Source organism: Typopeltis vanoorti, chromosome 23 (assembly GCF_054136105.1).
Source record: "Typopeltis vanoorti isolate ZY-2024b chromosome 23, IOZ_Tvanoo_1.0, whole genome shotgun sequence".
NCBI classification, from domain to species: Eukaryota; Metazoa; Arthropoda; class Arachnida; order Uropygi; family Thelyphonidae; genus Typopeltis; species Typopeltis vanoorti.
Genome location: NC_143571.1, coordinates 12,936,958 through 12,958,395, shown reverse-complemented (window position 1 = coordinate 12,958,395; position 21,438 = coordinate 12,936,958). Strand labels below are relative to the sequence as shown.

Sequence of the window (21,438 nt, the reverse complement as noted above, 5' to 3'; positions counted from 1 at the left end):
ACTTCTGGATTTTGCTAAGGCCTTTGACAGGATATCCCATGGAATACTGTTGTGCAAACTGGAGCAGATGGGGATGGATACTAAACTGGTGATATGGATAAGAGAATGGCTCGTGGAGAGATACCAGAAAGTGGTGTATGGAGGAGCAGAGTCCAGGATGAGGCAGGTGACCAGTGGTGTGCCTCAAGGCTCTCTGCTTGGGCCATTGTTGTTTAATTTGTTCATAAATGATATAGGAAATGGCTTAAAGGGAGATTTTCAGTTGTTTGCTGATGATGCAAAGTTGGGTAGCGCAATAAAAAAATCAAGCTGATGTTGAGAGTTTGCAGGATGATTTAAACAAGCTGGAAATGGGCAAAGGTAATGGATGTCAGTTCAATGTGGAAAAGTGTAAGGTTACGCATTTTGGGATTGAAAGATTACCAGCTGTGTACTACATTGATGGAACGGTACTCCAAGAGATTGATGAGGCTAGGGACTTAGGGGTGTTGGTAGATAGGGAGATGAAGTTCAGGGGACACATTGCCAAGGTGTCCAAAGATTACTTGGTTATTGAGGAACATACTAACATCCAGAGATAAAGAGGTTATTATTCCCCTTTATAAAGCGTTGATACTTCCACATTGGATTACTGTGCTCAGGTCTGGTCACCAGGATTCCTTGGAGATGAGGAGGTTGTGGAAAGGGTTCAGAGGAGAGTGACTAAGTTGGTGAGTGATGTAAAAAATGCTCCCTACATTGATAGATTGTAAGCTTGTGGATTGCACAGTTTCAATTGATAGATTGAAAGCTTGTGGTTGGTTGATAGGTGGAGAAGAGAGAATATGATAGAAACATTTAAATTAATAAAAGGTTTTTATAAGATTGATGTAGGGGAAATGTTTTGGCTGTGTGATAATGATGGAAGAACAAGAGGGTCATCCCTAGAAATAAAGGAAAAGTGTGGATAACAAGGGTGTGTGCCTGGAAGGTGGTAAATGAGTGGAATGCATTGCCTGACTCAGTTGTGAGTTCTTCGTCTGTAAATGAATTCAAGAAGAGATATGACAGATATTGTTTTGATAGTTTGGGTCTCCCGCAATGAGTCTACTGACTCCATGGAGATACCCATAATAATAATAATACTTAAATAAAGTGGTCACTAAGTATATAAGCTTTTTTTAGTGTAAAACTATTTAAAAATTAACAACCCAAGATACTTACCAATGGAGCTGAAACTGAATTTGAACAGTTTAATGGAGCAGGTGCTGTGGAATACATATAATGAAAAAGGTTCTCTATCTGTGAATGAGGAATGCCACCACCTCTATCAGACATCTACAATTAATTACCAAACATTCAACTATGTTATCATCAAATAGCATTACATTCTTCATATATATATTAACAATGCCAAATTTACAAAATTTTTGAATAATCATGTGAATTTGCACAATCAAATCTATGCCCCAAAGTAATTTTCTGAACTCTGGGCCATGGATTTCATTAACTGAACACCAATGCATTTATTCTTAGCACAGACAAATGCGCACACACAAAACAATATTAACCAACTACAGCAACAAATGTGAAAAGTCAACCCAACAACTTAAATGACTGAGCATTGAAATTAATTGATCAAATGATTTGATTATAAGTAATGCTATGGATAGAGCTATATACTTTTTCAAGTAAATCTCTGCCTTGAAAATTATTAAGTTTCAAAACTTAAAATTAGAACATATAGCTAAATACCACACAAATGATTTTATTTATCAGAATTGAGTATATCTTAGCTCTTACAGTTTGGTGAAATTTTATTATTCTAACACCCCATGGAGTCAGAGATTCATCCAGGAGGCCCTTTTGTCATACACACAGCTCATCATACCACACCTTAAACACATTCAAATCCTCTTACAGATACCACTCTCAGGCAATGCATTCCAATTGATTACACTCCCCTTATACAACATCCAGGGATGACCTCTTGTTCTCCCCCCCAACTCCCACCATTTTATGAAAAACCTCTTCAATGTTAATCCTATAGCAACCCCTTACTAACCTGCACATCTATAATATCACCCCTCTCCACTAGACTCTGCAAATTGCATCATCTCAACCTTTCTTCATATTCAACATTCCAAAGATCAGAAAACTATTTTGGTCACCTCTGGACTCTCTCCAACATCTCCTCATCCTTTTAAAAACCAGGTAACCAAATCTGTGCATAGCAGTCCATATGTAGCCTAATCAGAACTTCACACAGTGGAATAAGAATCTCCTTACTTCTACAAGTCAGTGTCTTCAGCATCACTGCCAGAATTTGTTGTGTCGTCCTCACAATTTTGGCAATATGTCCTCTAAATTTTAGAACCTTATCCACCATCACCCCAAGATCTCTTGTATCCTCCACCTTCAACAACATATTCCTATCAAGAGTAAATTCTACATCCCATCTTTGTTTTCCAAATTATAGAACCTTACATTTCATAATGCTGAACTGGCATCATCATTCCCATCCTCATTCACTCAATCTATTCAAGTCTTGTAAGGCAACAACATCTGCAAACAGTTGTAGATTCCCATTCAAACCTTCCCCAACATCATTAACATACTGGTTAAACAGTAATGGTCCTAAAACAGACCACTGAGTGACTTTCCTCATCCATACACAACTTGTTGATATCTATCAGACAGCCAATCTCCATCCAATGCACTAGTTTAATATCCAACTCCATCTGCTCTAGTTTGACTATCAACTTATCAAATGCAAAGTCTAAGTATACTACTGTGTATCCATCTCCCACATCTAAAGGATTAGGTTGACAACAATACCATTGTTGTCAACCTAATCCTTGTTCCTGATTCTCACCAGCTTTTCTAACATTTTAACCACAACACCTGACACACAAATCGGCCTATAATTTGATGTTGGAATTCTGTCACCTGCTTTATGAAGCAGTACATAAACTTGAAGCGGTGTCTTGCCTTCCACTCCTTTGGAACTTTATCCCATGTAAGACTCGTATTAAACAAATATGTCAAGGTAGATGCCAACTCCCCTGGCACATTCCTTCAAAATACATGGTGATATATCAAGTCCCACAATCTTATTAATATCAAGTTTGCTTAAATCCTCACATAGCGCTTCCTCACTCATAGTCAGTCTCTCCTCCTCCTCATCCACTGCTCCCAAACTCTCCATGATGTCACACTCATAAGGATGAAAGACCTTCATTAAATATCTCAACTATATCCTCTGCAACAGTTGTCCTTATACCATTTTCTCCAATCAATGCAATCCTACCATAATTATTCTTATTTTTGCTGGCTACATATCGAAGACTCCTCAGGATTTTTTTTTTTTTTGGCTTCATTAGCTAACTTTTGCTACCTTTACAAACCAAGTTGCCCTCCTTGCTTATTCCTCATGGAATTGATTATTACCCCTCCTCCTATGTCTCCATAATGCCTTTTTTCCCCCTTTATATTGCATGCTTAATCTCTTTATTCATCCATTTCACACCTATTTTATTTAATCTTCTAAAACCTGGGAATACATTTACACATTGCCTCTCCTAGATAATTCTTGAATATCACCCAAGCAGCATTGTTCTCCTGACCAACTCCTCATTTCATACTACAGCTGCAAGCAGTCTCCTAAGCTTCTCATAATCACCAGCCTTGCAAGTTCCAGAGTACTCTTTCCTCACATGGCTGGCAACCACCCAGGTAATCACTTCATGGTTACTCTCACCAACTGAAGTAGATTTGACCTCATTTATAATGACATCCTCTGATGAGATGGCCAAATCCAATCTTAAATCATCATGTGTCCTCTGTTACATACTGCCTGAGTTAGTTGACCTTCAAAAACTCAAGGAATTCATTTTCTTTACTTCCAGTTGCTATCTCATCATCCCACTCTATATTGTCATACTTAAAATCACCATAATGATCATCCTTTTCCAATTTGCTTGGTTAATTTGATTATACATTTCCTGGTCACTACCCTCCACATTACCAGGTCTATAGCAACATCCGATGAAGTATTTCATTCTATTCACCTCTATCTCACACCATACTGCCTCAAAACTACTATTTCTCTTTTGCATCTCTACATTGTATGGATATAACTTTTTTTTCTATCATCAATAGCACTCCATCTCCCTTTTCATGAATTTTATTGAATCACCAGGAGTAGCCAGCCAAACCAAACCCTTATAATGCTTTTAGTTACAATAGCTGTTAAGCTGTTGCCTGGAGCTAAAATCCATGAGTTCTGTTTGGCTTATCAATAACCCCCCCCCCCACCCCTTTCTCTCAGTGCAATCTGGATACAAAGGACTTAGTTTAATTGTTCTCTAATATAAGAAAGGACTGAAACAAAAAATCTTTTATTTGGAATAAAAAGAGCTTTTTTTTTTTTTTTTCAACAGAAAAAGGAGACAAGGTGCGAGAGGATTTTTCCCTCCCAGATAACTGTACGTACATGATATAGAGCATAACGGTCTAATTATATTAAGGTTGTAGTAAAAATAACAAGATTTATAAAAATAAAATAAATAAATAAATATACAGATAGATAATTAAATTTAAGTTAATTCTAGAGTTTGCAAAGAAGAAACCAAAAGGTTTTTCTTAACCTGCAACAGGTAGCTATTACTTGGGCTGCTCTACATCTTTTGAGAAATCTGATCTGCTTTACACATTTTGCTTGATTAATTAGAAAATTTCAAAAATAGCAGTTACATTGATTTGAAGCTAGCTTCTCAAATTCCTTGGCAGAGTGGATTATCTTATTTTGGCCAAACAGGTATATCTGCAGTCGTGCAGTATGATGAACACTTAGACTACATTAAGCTTCATGAGCCAGAGCAATTGGGACTTGTGGAGCATGCTATCCACAAGTCCCAATTTCTTTTCTTTCAAGAACACAGAGTTCTTGGAAGAAAATTAAGGTTCTACATAAAGTAATAATCTCTCAGAGTGTTTATACAAAGAGAGTTGTGAAACCTTGCTACATCAACAGAATCTAAATGGAAATGGACTTAAATTAACCCTCTTATGGGAAATAGTTCTTTACAAATTCCAAAATAAACTTACATTTAATTTTTATATATATATATATATATATATATATATATTTTTTTTTTTTTTTTTTTTGTTATACAACAAATTTTGTTTAATATGAAAGTCATATTGGAGCCCTTTGATACTAGGGCAAAAATTTTATATTATTAATAAAAATACACACACACAGCCTGGAAAGAAGTCGATGTGCATTGTACCATGTAACATGAAAAGTTACATCATTACTAATTTCCCACCAACAATTTTCCTTCAGATTAGCATGTTATCTGTCAACATTCCAAATATTATCAGATCTTATATTTCTGTCTTCTAAAGCAGTGGTCTCCAAACTTTTTTGATTGCGTACCCCCAAGACAGAAAAAATAAATAGCACGTACCCCCAATTGATTGAGCAAAAATCTATTGTAATAAGTATTATAAAGAGGAAATATGCCTTGTATCATCATATAATAATTAAAAACACTAGATATTTTTACACAATATTTTTATTATTAACAGCTTACAAACATATTTATTACAATATTTAATGTGAACAATGGCCTTGCATTTCTTTCATAATTTCTTGAAATTCTGGTTTGATGGCTTCTGATACTGCGATACGAAGGTCTGGTTCCAAATTTAATTTATTTCGATATTTGGTTTTAATACCCGTCATTGCAGAAAATGATACCTCGCATAAATAAGTAGAACCAAACAATAGGAGTGCATCATTTGCTGTGTTTACTAAATTGCTATACTCTGACTTCAGTCCCATCCACTAATTGTGAAGAGATTTCTGTTGAAATTCGTTTTTCAAAGTTGTGTTGTATCTAATGTCAATTAATTGCTCTTGAAAAATAATCAGAAGGTGGTCAATTTTTACATTTTCTGCAAATGGGTGTAAACTCCATTGAAATTTTTTGCCAGGAAGATCTGTGAATAAGTTACAAAAATATGTCTTTAAACTTTTTAAAGGTGCAGATATTAGACTTTTTTGTTTTACATTTACATTATTTTCTGTAACGAAATCAGATAAAGATGGAAACATTTCTAAACATCCCTTTTCAAATTTCTCTCTCCACAGCACCATTTTCTTTTGAAATGCAGTTATTTTCTCATTCATTGTTAAAATGTTACCTTTTCCTTGAAGAGACAAATTAAGCATGTTTACTTTTTCAAAAATATCAGCTAGGTAGTATAGTATTAATAACCACTTATCATCATTGAAAAGCTCTGCAAATTTCTTATCTTTATCATCATCATCAAATTCCTGCCATGTACCCTCAAGGGGTGTACAGGATATGACGGTACTACATGAAAAAATTACATCATTACTAACTTCCTATCTACAATTTTCCTCCAAATCAGTCTGTTTGTCAAGACTCCAACATTATCAGATCTTATATTTCTATCGTCTAAGGCACTTTGTACCGTATCAATCCACCTATATCTTGGTCTTCCTCTGGGTCGTTTTCCTGCCAACCTGGCAGAGAACACTTGTTTTGCTAATCTTTCCTCTCCCATTCTATTTAAGTGACCATATCACCTGAGATTAGCTCTGCTAACACATTCCTGGATGCTGACAATGTCAAGTTCGTTCCTAATATCCTCATTTTTAATATGATATTGCCATTGATGCCATCTGTTCACACCTCTAATCTTTCTCAAGACTCTCATATCTGCGGTCTCTAGTCTTTGGTCAAGTGTTTTACTTCTAACCCAGCTCTCAGATCCATAAGTTAAAACTGGTTTGAACACTGTCTTGTATACAGCTAATTTAGTGTTCCGACTAATTTCTTTCTTATTCCATATGAATTTATTCAATTGACTTCCCACCCTCAAGAGATGTACAGGATATTATGATAGTACTACATGAAAAACTAATATCATTACTAACTTCTTATCTCAATTTTCCTCCAAATAAATCTGTTATCTGTCAAGACTCCAAAATTATCAGATCTTATATTTCTGTCTTTTAAGGCACTTTTGCTGTATCAATCCACCTATATCTTCGTCTTCCTCTGTGTCTTTTTCCTCACAAACTTGCAGAGAACACTTCTTTTGCTAATCTTTCCTCTCCCATTCTGTTAAGTGACCATACCACCTAGATTAGCTCTGCTAACACATTCCAGGATGTGAACTGTTAAGTTCTTTCCTAATATCCTTGTTTTTAATATGATACTGCCATTGATGCCATCTGTTCACACCCCTAATCTTTCTCAGGCCTCTCATATATGTGGTCTCTAGTCTTTGGTAAAGTGTTTTATTTCTAACCTAGCTGTGAGATCCACGAGTTAAAATTGGTCTGAACAGTGCAAGACTTTTATACCTCCAAACTTGAGCATTTCTGGTCAAATATCATCTACTCCAGCTACCTTTCCACATTTCAGGTTTTTGATGGCTTTTTCTACTTCAAGTATGGATATGTATTCCTGATTGTATGCCTGTTGAGTGTTTTTACTCCCGTGATATCATTGCTTGTTTCATTTAGCAATTTTTCAGAGTAATTACTCCTTACATCAAGGATATCTTTTTCTATAGTTTTCATGCCACCTCAATCATCTGTAATTCTTTTTTACAGCACTCTTTCCTCCATTTCTGAGCTTTTTCAACAACCTCCAGACTATTTTTCCACTTTCCTGATATTTATATTCTATCTTCTTACCAAAGTTGTCAAATGACTTTTGTTTTGTTTTGTTTTACACAATGTTTATTACATTTGTCTCTGTATTCTCTAAGAGAAAAAGCTGGCTTATTCGCCAGGAACTTTCGATATGGTTTCTTCTTTTCCTTCACTGCCTTAACTTCCTGTATCCACCATGGAGTTCTGATTTTTCTATCCTTGCAGACAGCCTCAATACATACCTTTCTGGTTGAATAAATCAATGTTTTCTTCAGCACTTGCCACTGAATCTCAAAGGTTGGTTCCTGTTCTCAAACTCTTTCGTTTTTTCTTGAATAATGTTTGTGTATTTTAGTCTACAGTTCACATCTGAGAAATGCTCAACTTTTATTCACTTTAAAACTTTCTTAGATGTTCTTCTGTTCAATAGGAAATTCAACTTTATCCTGTTCAAAACTAAATCGTGATCACTTCCAATTTCAAATCCTATATGTATATATATCGGCGTTCATATTTACTCGGTAGACAATGTTATGAAAAATAAATTAGTTTGAATGACTATAATACAGAGAATAAAAAAGAATAAAGTTTAATGCTGAGATACTACTAGTTTCGTTGAAAAAATCAACTTCTTCAGGTATCAAAGACAAAGAATTATATAAAAAATAACAGAGACATTATAAAATTATATCAACAGATCTAATATAAAAGACCGTATTACAGTTTGAACAGGAATGCATGCTGGAGTTCCAATTGAAGTTGACTACGTGCGTGAGCTATCACAAGAGCGTGAGTACTGAACAGTGGCAATGTGTGCATCAGAAAGATTGTAGCTAAGGCTGTTGTTTATATGGGATGAATCAAGGGATATTTCTCATCATCATCATCAAATTCCTGCCATGTACCCTCAAGGGGTGTACAGGATATGACAGTACTACATGAAAAAATTACATCATTACTAACTTCCTATCTACAATTTTCCTCCAAATCAGTCTGTTACTTGTCAAGACTCCAACATTATCAGATCTTATATTTCTATCGTCTAAGGCACTTTGTACCGTATCAATCCACCTATATCTTGGTCTTCCTCTGGGTCGTTTTCCTGCCAACCTGGCAGAGAACACTTGTTTTGCTAATCTTTCCTCTCCCATTCTATTTAAGTGACCATACCATCTGAGATTAGCTCTGCTAACGCATTCCTGGATGCTGACAATGTCAAGTTCTTTCCTAATATCCTCATTTTTAATATGATATTGCCATTGATGCCATCTGTTCACGCCTCTAATCTTTCTCAGGACTCTCATATCTGCAGTCTCTAGTCTTTGGTCAAGTGTTTTACTTCTGACCCAGCTCTCAGATCCATAAGTTAAAATTGGTTTGAACACAGTCTTGTATACAGCTAATTTAGTGTTCTGACTAATTTCTTTCTTATTCCATATGAATTTATTCAATTGACTTCCCACGATACCAGCTTTGCTGATTCTGTTGTCTATTTCTATATTTAGTTTACCATCTTCAGTAAAAATTGTGCCTAAGTAGCTGAAATGTTTTACTTGTTCCACAGGTTCTCCATTCACAACACAGTTGACATTTTCAATGATTCTGCCCATTTTCATTGTCTTTGTGTTTTTATTGCTGACCTTCATACCATATCTATTACAACAGCTATTCAATTTAGTCAGAGAATCTTGCAGACTTGTAGCGGATTTATTTAGAAGTATAACATCATCCGCATAAAGCAAAGAGCTGACATTAACATCTACAATTTTGATATCAGGTTTAATACCACATTCCTTCATAATGTGATCCATATAGATAATGAATAACAGAGGGGATAATGTACATCCTTGTCTCACACCAGATTTAACATTAAACCATCTTCCTGTACTTCCTTCAATTCTAACTGCTGACTCACAACTCAAATAAAGACTAAGTATTGCTTGATATAATGCCCCATTGACACCATATAACTGCAGCATATTGAATAGCTTCTCTCTTGGCACCTTGTCATATGCCTTTTCCAAATCTACAAAACTTAAATACAGATCTTTGTTATATTCCCATGCTTTCTCGACTATTTGTCGTAAAGTGAAGATCTGATCCTGACAGCCTCTATTTGGCCTGAATCCAGCTTGTTCTTCACCAAGCTTTTCTTCCACAATTCTTCTCAACCGTTTCTCAAGTATACTTGCATAGATCTTGCCAGGAACACTCAGTAGGGAAATACCTCTGTAATTCTCACATTCAGTTTTATTTCCCTTTTTATATATGGGTACTATGAGAGCTCTACTCCAATCATCGGGAATTCGTCCCTCTGTCCAGGCTTTCTGAACTATGCAGTGCAGCCACTGTAAGACTCTTATACCACCATACTTCAGCATTTCTGGTCGAATATCATCTACTCCTGCTGCCTTTCCACATTTCAAGCCTTTGATGGCTTTTTCTACTTCAAGTATGGATATGTATTCCTGACTGCATGCCTGGTCAGTGTTTTTTTATCACTGTGCTGTCATCACTGCTTGTTTCATTTAGCAGTTTTTCAAAGTAATTACTCCATACTTCAAGGATATCTTTTTCTCCTGTTTTCATTTCACCTTTATCATCTCTAATTCCTTTTACAGCACTCTTTCCTCCATTCCTAAGCTTCTTCAACAACCTCCAGAATATTTTGCCACCTTCTTGATATTTATTTTCTATATTCTTGCCAAAGTCCTCCCATGACTTTTGTTTAGCTAGTTTTACACACTGTTTAGCTTTCTTACATTTGTCTCTGTATTCTGTAAGAGTAAAAGGTGACTTATTTGCCAGGAACTTTTGATATGCTTTCTTCTTTTCCTTCACTGCCTCTTTAACTTCCAATTTCAAAAAAGTGATCACTTCCAATTTCAAATCCTCTGTACACTCTGGTGTCCTGCACCAGGGAGAAAACATCACTATCAACAATAACATAGTCAATGAGACTTTTCTTATTCCTAGCCTCTTCTCTCCATGTGAATTTGTGCACATTTTTATGTTGGAACATGGTGTTAGTAATAACCAGTCCATGTCCTGAGCAGAAATCCAACAGATATTTGCCATTATTATTAGCTTTGCTCTTTTCTCCAAATTTTCCCAAAATATTTTTGTATGTCTCACAATCATTTCCTACTCTACTATTTAGATCCCCAACAAGGACCAACTTTTCCTTTTTCATTGTGTCAGTTGCTTTTTCTAAAGCCTCAAAAAATTCCTCCACTTCTACCTTAGTAGAACCTTCTGTGGGACCATAGGCACAAATAAGTCTCATTGTCCAGTTCCCCATTCTCATATTTGCCCACATTACTCTACTTGAGACTGACTGCCATTCAAGAAGATTAGCCTCGTATTTTGTGTTGAATACTATGGCTACTCCTTATCTTATCTTTATCAAGTAGGAAAATGCGTAACTCATCTTTTAGTTCTACAACTCTCTTAAGCACTTTTCCTCGAGATAACCAACGAACCTCCGTGTGGTATAGAAGATTTTCGTGGATTATTGCCCATCTCTTGACATGGTACTGTAAATATTTTACTATTCCAAGGCCTCGTTTTTATAAAATTATGCAGGATGGTATCAATATTAACTATAATGATAACATCCTGCAGTATTTTGTGTATATCAGGCTGCATTTTTTTTGCTGCAATAGCTTGCCTGTGGATATAATGAATGAATTTGACATGTGGTGCTATTTCGGTTACTTTTCCTTTGAATTCTTTCTTTGTACCAATTAAAGCAGCTGCTCCATTGCTAGTTATGCTTAAACAGTTTTTCCACAAAATATCGTTTTTAACAAAGAGGTTATTTACTGTTGAGAAGATATCTTCCCCTGTACATCTTTCCTGAAGTGCCTCACAAAAAAGTAGTTCTTCGTGTAATTCATTATTAAAATAATATCTAGTAAATACCAATAACTGAGACATGTTAGCAACATCTATGCTTTCATCAAGCTATATAGCTAATTTCCCACATTGAGTCATTTTTGTTTTAGTTGCTTCTTTAAATTATCTGCAATGATTTCTATACGTTTAACAATAGTATTTGCTGATAAGGGAATACATTTTAGTTTATCTGCATATTCTTTTTCATGGATTATTTCTACCATTTTTATGGCAGTTCGGAGTACAAGTGTTTCCCCCAATGGTGTGTGTGGCTTTTGGTCTTTTGCAATTAAGAATGAAACCTCAAGAGATGGCTCCAAATATTTATCGTTAATTTTAGTGAATTTTTTTAAGTTGTTGGATTGAGAATTACATGTCTTCAAACATCGTTCAAAGAATTGTAAAGATTTGTGTTCATGTTCGGGATGTTTAGTTTTTAAGTGTCTTACTAATAATGATGGTTTCATACTTCATTACATAGCGTCTCATGACACAATACACATGTAGGGCGAGGTTCATTGTTGACTATTGTCGATGTAAATCCCCATTTCAAGTAGATTTCTTGATAATTTCGAACTTTCTTGGACAAGGTTTTGTTAAGTTTTAGATTAATGTTTTCATCACTTAATTTGACTGATAACGAACTTGTTTGAATAGAAGAATCAATCCTATCTTTTCCTTGTTGTTCGTCTGATGTAGAAGTACTATCATAATTATCTTCAATTCACAGTTTCTTCAGAGGAAATTTTTTTAACCATTTATCCATTTTGTGAGGGTTAATTTGTAAAATTTAAATATAATTCATTTATTATTGATAATATCAAACACTTTTAAAAAATGTAAGCAATTTTGATAATATTAATTCATTATTTCTAGTGTAAACGTAAAAGTAAGCACAAAAAGGCGTTGGAATTGCACTGAAACAATATATACTAAAAAATCGTTAAACTTACTACTAATAGTCAAATAATTAATACAACTGTGGTGTCATCTGTAGATAGCAGGATAACTAAGCAATTTTTTTTCTCTAGTTGGGTGTGTCAACATTAGGATGCTCTACAAACAATGGCAATGATAAATAGTAAGAGATTTACTCCCTAGTTTTAAAAAACATGGCAGCTTTCCCACGGACGATTATGTGTGCAAAGTCACTCAATGTGCGCTACATGCAAATTTAAGTTTACAGGATCTTTATAATGTCTTTGTCTATATTAGATATATGTTTAATTGATGAAGTAATATTCTTTATCTTTAATTAATTACTTAATTTTTTTCCTATCAATATAAAACTTTTTTTGATGTACCCCCACGTATCAACTCACATGCCCCCTGGGGTACGTGTACCACTTGGAGACCACTGTTCTAAAGCACTTTTTAATGTATTGATCAACCTACATTTTGGTGTCTTTCTCTGGGTCTTTTTCCTGCCATCCTGGCAAAGAACACTTGTTTAGCTAACTTTTCCTTTCCCATTCTGTTTAAATGGCCCACCTGAGATTAGCTCTGCTAACACATTCCTGAAAGCTAATAATGTCAAGTACTTTTCTTTATGTCAGATGCCTGTTCCAATGACTCAAAAAATTCCTCCATTTTCTCCTCAGAAGAACCTTCTGTGAGACCATAGGCACAAATAAGTTTCATTGTCAATGCCCCCAATTTTGAAGTTTCCCATATAACTCTACTTGAAACTGCCTTCCAATCTAGAAGGTTATCTTCATGTTTGGTGTTGAATGCTATCGCTACTCCTTCCTTTCCTTGATCATTATTGCCTGAAAATAACATCCTATTTTTTTTTTTTTTATTTAGTAAGATCTCACCTGTTTTCGTCTTCTTAACAATGACAATTATGTCCACAAGGTACTTTTCTAATTCTTCTGCAAGTTAGATTTCCTTTCGATTAATACTCTTTATATTGATGGTTCCTATCTTCAGTTCTGATGTTGGGTTTATTATTTTTCTATATGGTGAACTAGAATCTGTTCAAGTAGCTGACTTTTCACTGTTTCGTCTGGTTTCCTGGGAGGGGAGGGTCTTGTTTAACTAGACAATGTCCCAGCCGGCATGAAATCATCATGTTGCACCATTGTGTTATTTGTGGTTTGAGCCAATAGAGAGTACAATTTCGTCAGTTAAATCTCAAATTGCCAGCCCATCCTCATTTGTTCAGTACCCAATAGATACCTACTAACAGAGTGCACCACGTGCAGGTGAGGACTTGACATTAAGTTAGTTCTCCACATTCCTGAAAGGCGATGTGGAGGTCTCCTCCCAGTTAATCGGTTTTGATCCTTAGGCAACCCCATCAGGATATAAGTGATGAAAAAAAAAAGGAAGGACAGTAGACAAGCATAGTGCATTTGGACTCACAGTTACTTTGGATTTATTTTATTTTTATTTATGTATTATTATTATTATTATAAATATATATTTTTTAAAAACAGATTTAATGACCTAAAAAACTGAGATAACTTATAAAGATTTTAATGAGAATAATACAACTAGTTTTTGGCTTATAACAGCCTTCCTCAAGTATTCATAAAGGAAAAGAATAGTAATAAACATTGAAGTATCTAAAAAAAAAAAAACTGGAAATTACAGGTAAAAATTGCCACACATAATTGATACATAAAAAACGTATTTTTTCAAGTTGTTCTAACAGGCGTGCCATTGTTTATTGCAAGTGTGCATGCAGGCTCACGTGAACGCCAATATTGAATAACTACAGCATGGCTATCTGGGATGTTATAACTCAAATTGTTGTTTAAGTGGACAGGATTTCAGCAGGATTTCCCTTTTTTTGAAAAATTATGTTCTTTTTTCAAATGATTATTTGAAAAAAGAACATGACTGGATAACGCAGTTGCATGAGATCTTTTGTAAGAGATGTCTCTCTTATGCTCTTCTAGACGTTGTTCAATAGATTTGTTAGTTTGTCCAAAATAAGGGATATTGCAATCGCACCATAATTTATATACACCTGGCTATTTTAGGTTGTGATGAGTAGGCTTTGGATGGCTGATTAGAGAACGGATTTTAGGAAGTGTGGTGAAGAACGTCCTGATATTGTATTTTTTAAGGACTTTAGCTAATTTTTTAGAAACTGTGTTAATGTATGGAATGGAGATGCTAGCTTTAAAATTAATAGTTTCTGTTGTGCACTGCCTAGGAGGATCCAGAAGAAATTTCTTAATCGTTTTTTCAGAGTATCCATTTTGTTTAAAGATAAGAGTGAGGTGATTTATTTCTTTTTGTAGTTCATCTGGTTCATTCAAGAGAGAGCATGCTCTGTGTCCTAAGATAGATATAGTTCCAAGTTTTTGTGGTGGAAAATGATGAGAAAGATTATGCAGATATCTATTGGTATGAGTAGGTTTTCTGTATATAGAGATTTTTAATCTTTCAGAGCATCGTGTAAGCATGACATCCAGGAAAGGTAAGGAGTTATTATTTTCTAGATCAGCAGTAAATTTTATATTAGGATGTTGGATGTTTAAATGATGAAGAAAATCTATGAGAGATGTGCCCATGATTCCAAATAATGAAAATATCATCAACATATCGTTTCCAAACTGTAGCTTTAAATGAGAAGGAAGATATGACTTTCGTTTCAAAATCTTCAAAGAAGATGTTAGCTAGAACTGGGGACAAAGGATTGTCCATTGCCAGGCCTTGTTTTTGTTGGTAAACGGAGTCCTGATATCTGAAGTAACTAGAATGAATGCAATGTTTTAATAAAGCAAACATTTTTTTGGATAATTTGTCCTTTAGTAATGTAAGTACCTCATCTGTAGGAACGTTAGTAAATAAAGATATAATGTCAAAACTTGCTAGAATGTCATTTTCATTGATGGGAATATCTTTTATATGAGAAACAAAATCTGTGGTGTTTTTGATGAAAGATGAAGATTTATTGGAGAAACACTTGAGGTACTTTGCTAGATATTTAGAAAGTTTATACATAGGTGAGTCAATTCCTTCCACAATTGGGCAAAGAGGGATGTTTTCTTTATGCATTTTGGGAACTCCATAGATGAGTGGGATAAGAGGATGTAGAGAGTGTAAAGAGAGGCAAACATTATGAGTAAGTTCACTCGTAGTCTTTAACAAGTTGTTTGTACGGTTTTGTAATTCTCTTGTAGGCTCTTCCTGAACAATTGAATATGTCAAATTATCTTCAAGTAATTGAAGCATTTTGTTGTGGTAATCTTCAGAGTTGAGGATGACCATGGAATTGCCTTTATCCGCAGGTAAAATAATAATGTTACTGTTCTGTTTTAGATTTTTTAGGGCTTGTCTTTCAGCCAGAGAAATATTATCTGTTGGAGGTTTAGCATTATTGATAATGAAAATCGATTCAATACAAAGAAGTTTTGCCAAATGATTAGGAATGAGTGAACTTGCCTTTTCTATTTTTGTAAGAAGAGATTCTTTAGGGATAAATTTTGGTGAGGGAATGAAATTGAGACCTATGCTTAGAATATCTGTTTCCGAATCCGTTAAAATATGAGAAGATTTGTTCACTACAACTTTTTCAGGATTAATACGGGCTTCACTATGATCAGATCTGTTTTGTATCCTTTTTAGATTATTAAATTTCTTGATAAGAGTATATTTATTCTTGTTTTGTATTCATGTGGCTTGTGCTTCACTGTTAATGATAAAATCATGTAAGTTTACATTATCCATAATTTCTTCAAGTTTTTGAGTTAAAGATCTTTTAGTGCTGAACAAAAAAGCTAAACAACGTTTTGTCTGAAATTCTTTCGCTGAGGAAAGAATTACCCTGTTAGAACAACTTGAAAAAATACGTTTTTTACGTATCAATTATGTGTGGCAATTTTTACCTGTAATTTCCAGTTTCTTTTTTTTTTTTTTTTAGATACTTCAATGTTTATTACTATTCTTTTCCTTTATGAATACCTGAGGAAGGCTGTTATAAGTCGAAACTAGTTGTATTATTCTCACTAAAATCTTTATAAGTTATCTCGGTTTTTTAAGTCATTACATCTATGTTTTTAAAATGTATCACAACAACCGAGTAAAAGTCTATGATCATATATATATATATATATATATATATATATATATATATATATTTGTAGTTATTACATGCAAGACTGAAGTTTTTGACTGTAGCCATTTCTGGCATGGACAGCTTTGGAACAATTACTAGAGAACCAAGGATTGGAAAGGGTCAAGGATTTTGAGTGGAGTGGGGGGGGATGCACTCATCCCAGAGAAAATAATTTCTGTTATTAGATCAAGAGATGATGCTAGAATCAAAAGAACAGAGGCAATAATCACTGCCTTAGAGTACTTAAACTGCCTCCAGACACAACCTGGAAAAGAAAGTAGCAGCAGGATTATTCACCAGCTGACCGGTAAACCTCCAGAAGAGTTAACAGATTCTGTTCTGTGTATTATCTGGCAGCCAACTTGTGGAAACCCTTTTATAGCTGTACCTTGAATGGAGGAGGTACTGGCTCCCTAGTTAAAAGATTTGAATGTGGAAAGCATAAACAGGAAGGCCCTCACCTGCACTGCATCTATGAAGAAAAAAGAAAGGAGGATGTTAGCAAACCCTGTTCTAGAGATGAAACATGGCAAAGGACACTTCACACCTCTAGAGAGCAGAGCAGTGGTGTTTCACCAAGCAAGACATCTACTACCTAGAGGTCTAGCTGCCATTTCCTCAAACTAGGGCAGGTATGCTTTTAAGGTGGCATACTCACCTCACCAAAGGCCCCGCATTTGTGAAAACAAGAAATGCCACAGGAAGGTGGGGAATGACTTGGCTAGGAGAATGAACAAAAAATTGTCATTAATTTTATGTTTGCAAATTTTCACAACCTAAGTTTTTGTGCTAACTGGGACAGCTGCCCAGGTTTCTCCAAATTTGTCTGTAGAATCTGCTTATGGAGAGCGAAAAGTACCTTGTTTGGCATAAAGTTCAAAGAATGTCACTACAGTGAAATGTTTTATTCTCATCAGTGAGTAGGTTATCCTAGAACATAAAATGCTCATTTGCATTGTGTCAAGAAGCAGCAGAAGCACAAAACATAAATTTCAATGTTAGAAACAACAATGCCATTTTTTTTTAATCAATCCCATGCATAAATAGTTGTAAACAATCAATGCTTTAGTACTAGTACTATGGGTGAGCTAAGTATTAGATAATTCCAAAGCCATACTCCAGAAACCAAACATCAAATTTTCAAAGCTACTTCATGCTCCCAATAAGTGGGGTGATTTCATACAACAAAATGAAATTCATATATCACCTAAAAATATTTATAAACATATTTTCCAAGTGGAGTTGAAACACACAGCCTGCTGGATGAAGAGTGAATTGCATATCTATTCAACAACCCAGGATAGCAGATGTCTGTGCGGTTAGCTTAGTGGCTATGCACCTTGCAGCTAAATGCCTGGGAAAGGAGTATCCTTGGTTCGATTCCTGGCTAACATAGCCAAGTTAGCCAGGAATTGAACCCAGGATACTCCTTGAAAAGGAGTGCAGGGTTTTTGTCCCCAGTTTATCTGGGGTTTTTCATCCCACAAGCAAACTGGTCTTGAGAACTCAACACTTCTACAGACATAGGATACACTGCATAGGGCTAACCACTCTATCCTTGAGTATGTTTGCAGTTAAATGAATAGAAAAATCGTCGACACCGCAAGGTAAAAGAGGGAAAAAAGGAAGAAGAAGGATAGCAGATACAGTAATTATAATTAATTCTACTTTAGCTGGACAAAAATCCAGTGTGTGTGTGTGTGTGTACACACAGTTATAACCACTATGAAAGAGTATTAACAGTTGACTAACTATAATGAACCCACAGGGATCAAAGAAATAGTTTGTAATAATGCAAGGAGGAACATGCTTCTGGACAAAACAGGTTCTCAGAAAATAAAAATACCCTCAACCACTGGCATTCAAGTAGAATAGCCCCCCTCCCCCACCTTTCACAACTAGCTTTTAGCAGACCTCTTGTAAACTTGGTCTTCCCAAAGTCATTATTACCATCATCATGACCTCCATGGAGTCACTCATCATGGGAGGGTGTTCAAACTCTTCCATGGCTTCCATGGATGGCTTCTGGTTTGTCTCCTCTTATCTTCTACTTTTTTGATATTCTCCTCTGTATTAATCTAATAAAATCCCCTCACTAACTTAAACATCTCTATCACATTGTAAAAATTTGATGTAGCTTAATAATGCCAGAAAGCCTTAGATCAATTTTTACAGAAGTCAAACCCTGTAAGGATGTTATAAAAATAATCTGTATATGTAAGAGGAATAGCATATAAAGAAATAGAATTAGGCCAACTATTAAATGAAAGAAATTTTAAAATAGCAGTAATCACTGAAACAAAAAAGAACTATGAGAACCGAAAATTTTAATGTGATATACAGTGGAGTCGACAGAGACCAAAGAGCACAAGCAGGAGTCATGATTTGGATTCATAACTCCCTTTCAAAACATTAAACCATTATAAATTATGAAATGAAAGAATAATAGAAGCTAGAATAAAAATAGACAGAGGCTATTTAACAATAACTGATTTATATGCACCAGAAGAAGGAAGAGAACAGGATAATATTGATTTTTATAATCAGATACAAAACATATATAATAAAATAAATAAAAATGATTACATAATTTTAGCAGGAGACTTAAATGCAAGAATTAGAAACACGAAAATTAATAATAATATAGGAATACATGGAGAACATACTCTAAACAGGAATGGTAAAAAATTGATTGATTTGTAGTTTATAATAACCTAAAAATAATGAATTCCTTCTATAAACATAAAGACATACATAAATATACTTGGGCAGCAAGAGGATGGAAATCAATATTAGATTACTTTATACTAAATGAAAAGACATCAAAATTTTCAGTAGATGTTAAGAGTTCACAGAGGATATGAAATAAGCAGTGACCACTTCCTTGTTAAAATAAAATTAAGATTACCACCTAAATGGCTACAAGTAACAAGAACAGAAAGAAAAATTGAAACATTTGTTTATCAAACTAGACTATTAAATTACACAAATGTACAATGGCTATATGAACAAAGAATTAACAAATATCTAGACAAAATAAAACAAAATGAAGAAATAGAAATAGAATGACTTAATATAAAAACGATACTAAATGCAGCAGTAAATGAAAGATTAAGAAAGACCAAAAAATTCAATAAAAGGAAAAAACTGAAGATCTGGGATGATACAATCATCAAAAAGAAAAAAGAAGCCTATCTCAAATGGTTAAGCAGTAAAAGATTAGAAGATGAAATAGAATATAAAAGAATAAGAGCCATAGCTAAAAGAGAAATCAGAAAAGGACAGAGAATCATGGACAAATTTGTTTCTAATTTAGAACATGATTTATATAAAATAAGAGTCAATGTATATAAGATTTTGAAATACTTAAATAAGATACCAAAGAAAACATAAAATTAAACACAGAATTGTGGACAGACGAATATTTTAAAAAAGACAACTGGGAAACAATTAACAAAAATGAAAAGGAAATAACTAAAGAATTAGAAATCAGCCTGAAAGAAACAAGAAACGGAAAATCACCTGCAGAAGATAAGCTAGGTTCAGAACTATATAAATACGCAGGAACAAGATTCAAAGAAAGACTCTTATTATTTTTAAATAAAATTTATTCAACCGATACCCGCCTCCCAAATAGAATGGAAAAAAGCAATTGTGATTCCTATCTTTAAAAAAGGTAATAGAGATGACCCTAAAAATTATAGAGGTATCAGTATACTAAATTCCTGTTACAGAATCTTAAATAGCAAACTAATGAAATATTCCGAAAACTTTATTCTAGAAGTACAGAATGGATTTAGAAAAGGACAATGATGTATAGACCCAGCCTTTTGCCTAAAATTAATAATAGAGAAAAGAAGAGAATACAATTTAGAAACACATATTGCATTTATTGACTTTGAAAAAGCATTTGACAAAGTTAAAAGAAACATTATTTAACATATTAAAAGAAAGACAAATACCAAATAATATCCTAAAAGCTATCACAAATATATATGAAAATAATCAAATACAAATAAGATTAAATCACGAGCTATCATATACAAGAGAGATAAACCAAGGGGTCCGATAGGGACGTGCCCTCTCAGCAATTCTTTTTAATATCTACTTAAATGAAATAATAAAATGGAATAAAAATTTACATCAAGGAATTAAACTTTCTCCTACAGTAAACTTAAACACTCTCCTCTTTGCCGACGACCAAATAATAATTACAAATTCTGAAGATAATTTACAGAAAACTATTTTAGATCTAAATGAGATATCCAAAGATTATGGTATGATAATATTAACAGAAAAATCAAAAACTATGGCCTTTAAAGGACAAGATCCAGCAAAAACTAAAATAGTAATAGATAACAAGATCTTAGAACAGGTGAATTCATTTAACTACCTAGGATGTATGATCACATATGAAAATGAAAAAGATATAACCTAAAAATTGCAAAATATTTAAAAATAACAGGTGTAATTAACTCTATATTTAAACCAAACCTAGTTCAAAAACAAACCAGACTAAAAGTATACAATACATTAGCCCTACCAGTCTTAATGTATGGAAGCGAAATCTGGACAATAAAACAAAAAGATAAAGATTAATCACAGCAGAAATGAAGTTGATGAGAAAAACTGCAAAGTATACCCTATTTGATCACAAAAGAAACAAAGAAATTATGAAAGAAAAAAGAAAAAAATAATGGATGGAACACGTTCAAAAAATGAAAACAGAAAGATTACCAAAACAAGCCTTAAAGTACAAGCCATTAGGAAAAAGAAAACTAGGACGTCC

The 21,438-nt window shown here is 34.2% G+C and overlaps 1 protein-coding gene across 1 annotated transcript in view; it reads right to left on the bottom strand.

Annotated features, from left to right (window-relative positions):
- Positions 1-21,438, bottom strand: part of LOC150093629 (pyruvate dehydrogenase (acetyl-transferring) kinase isozyme 3, mitochondrial-like) — a 149,807-nt gene that overhangs the window by 23,488 nt on the left and 104,881 nt on the right. Inside the window, exon 9 of the mRNA XM_090412654.1 lies at positions 1,204-1,317. Within this exon, the coding sequence (XP_090268780.1) occupies positions 1,204-1,317 (114 nt within the window). The remainder of the gene's footprint in view (positions 1-1,203; positions 1,318-21,438) is intronic.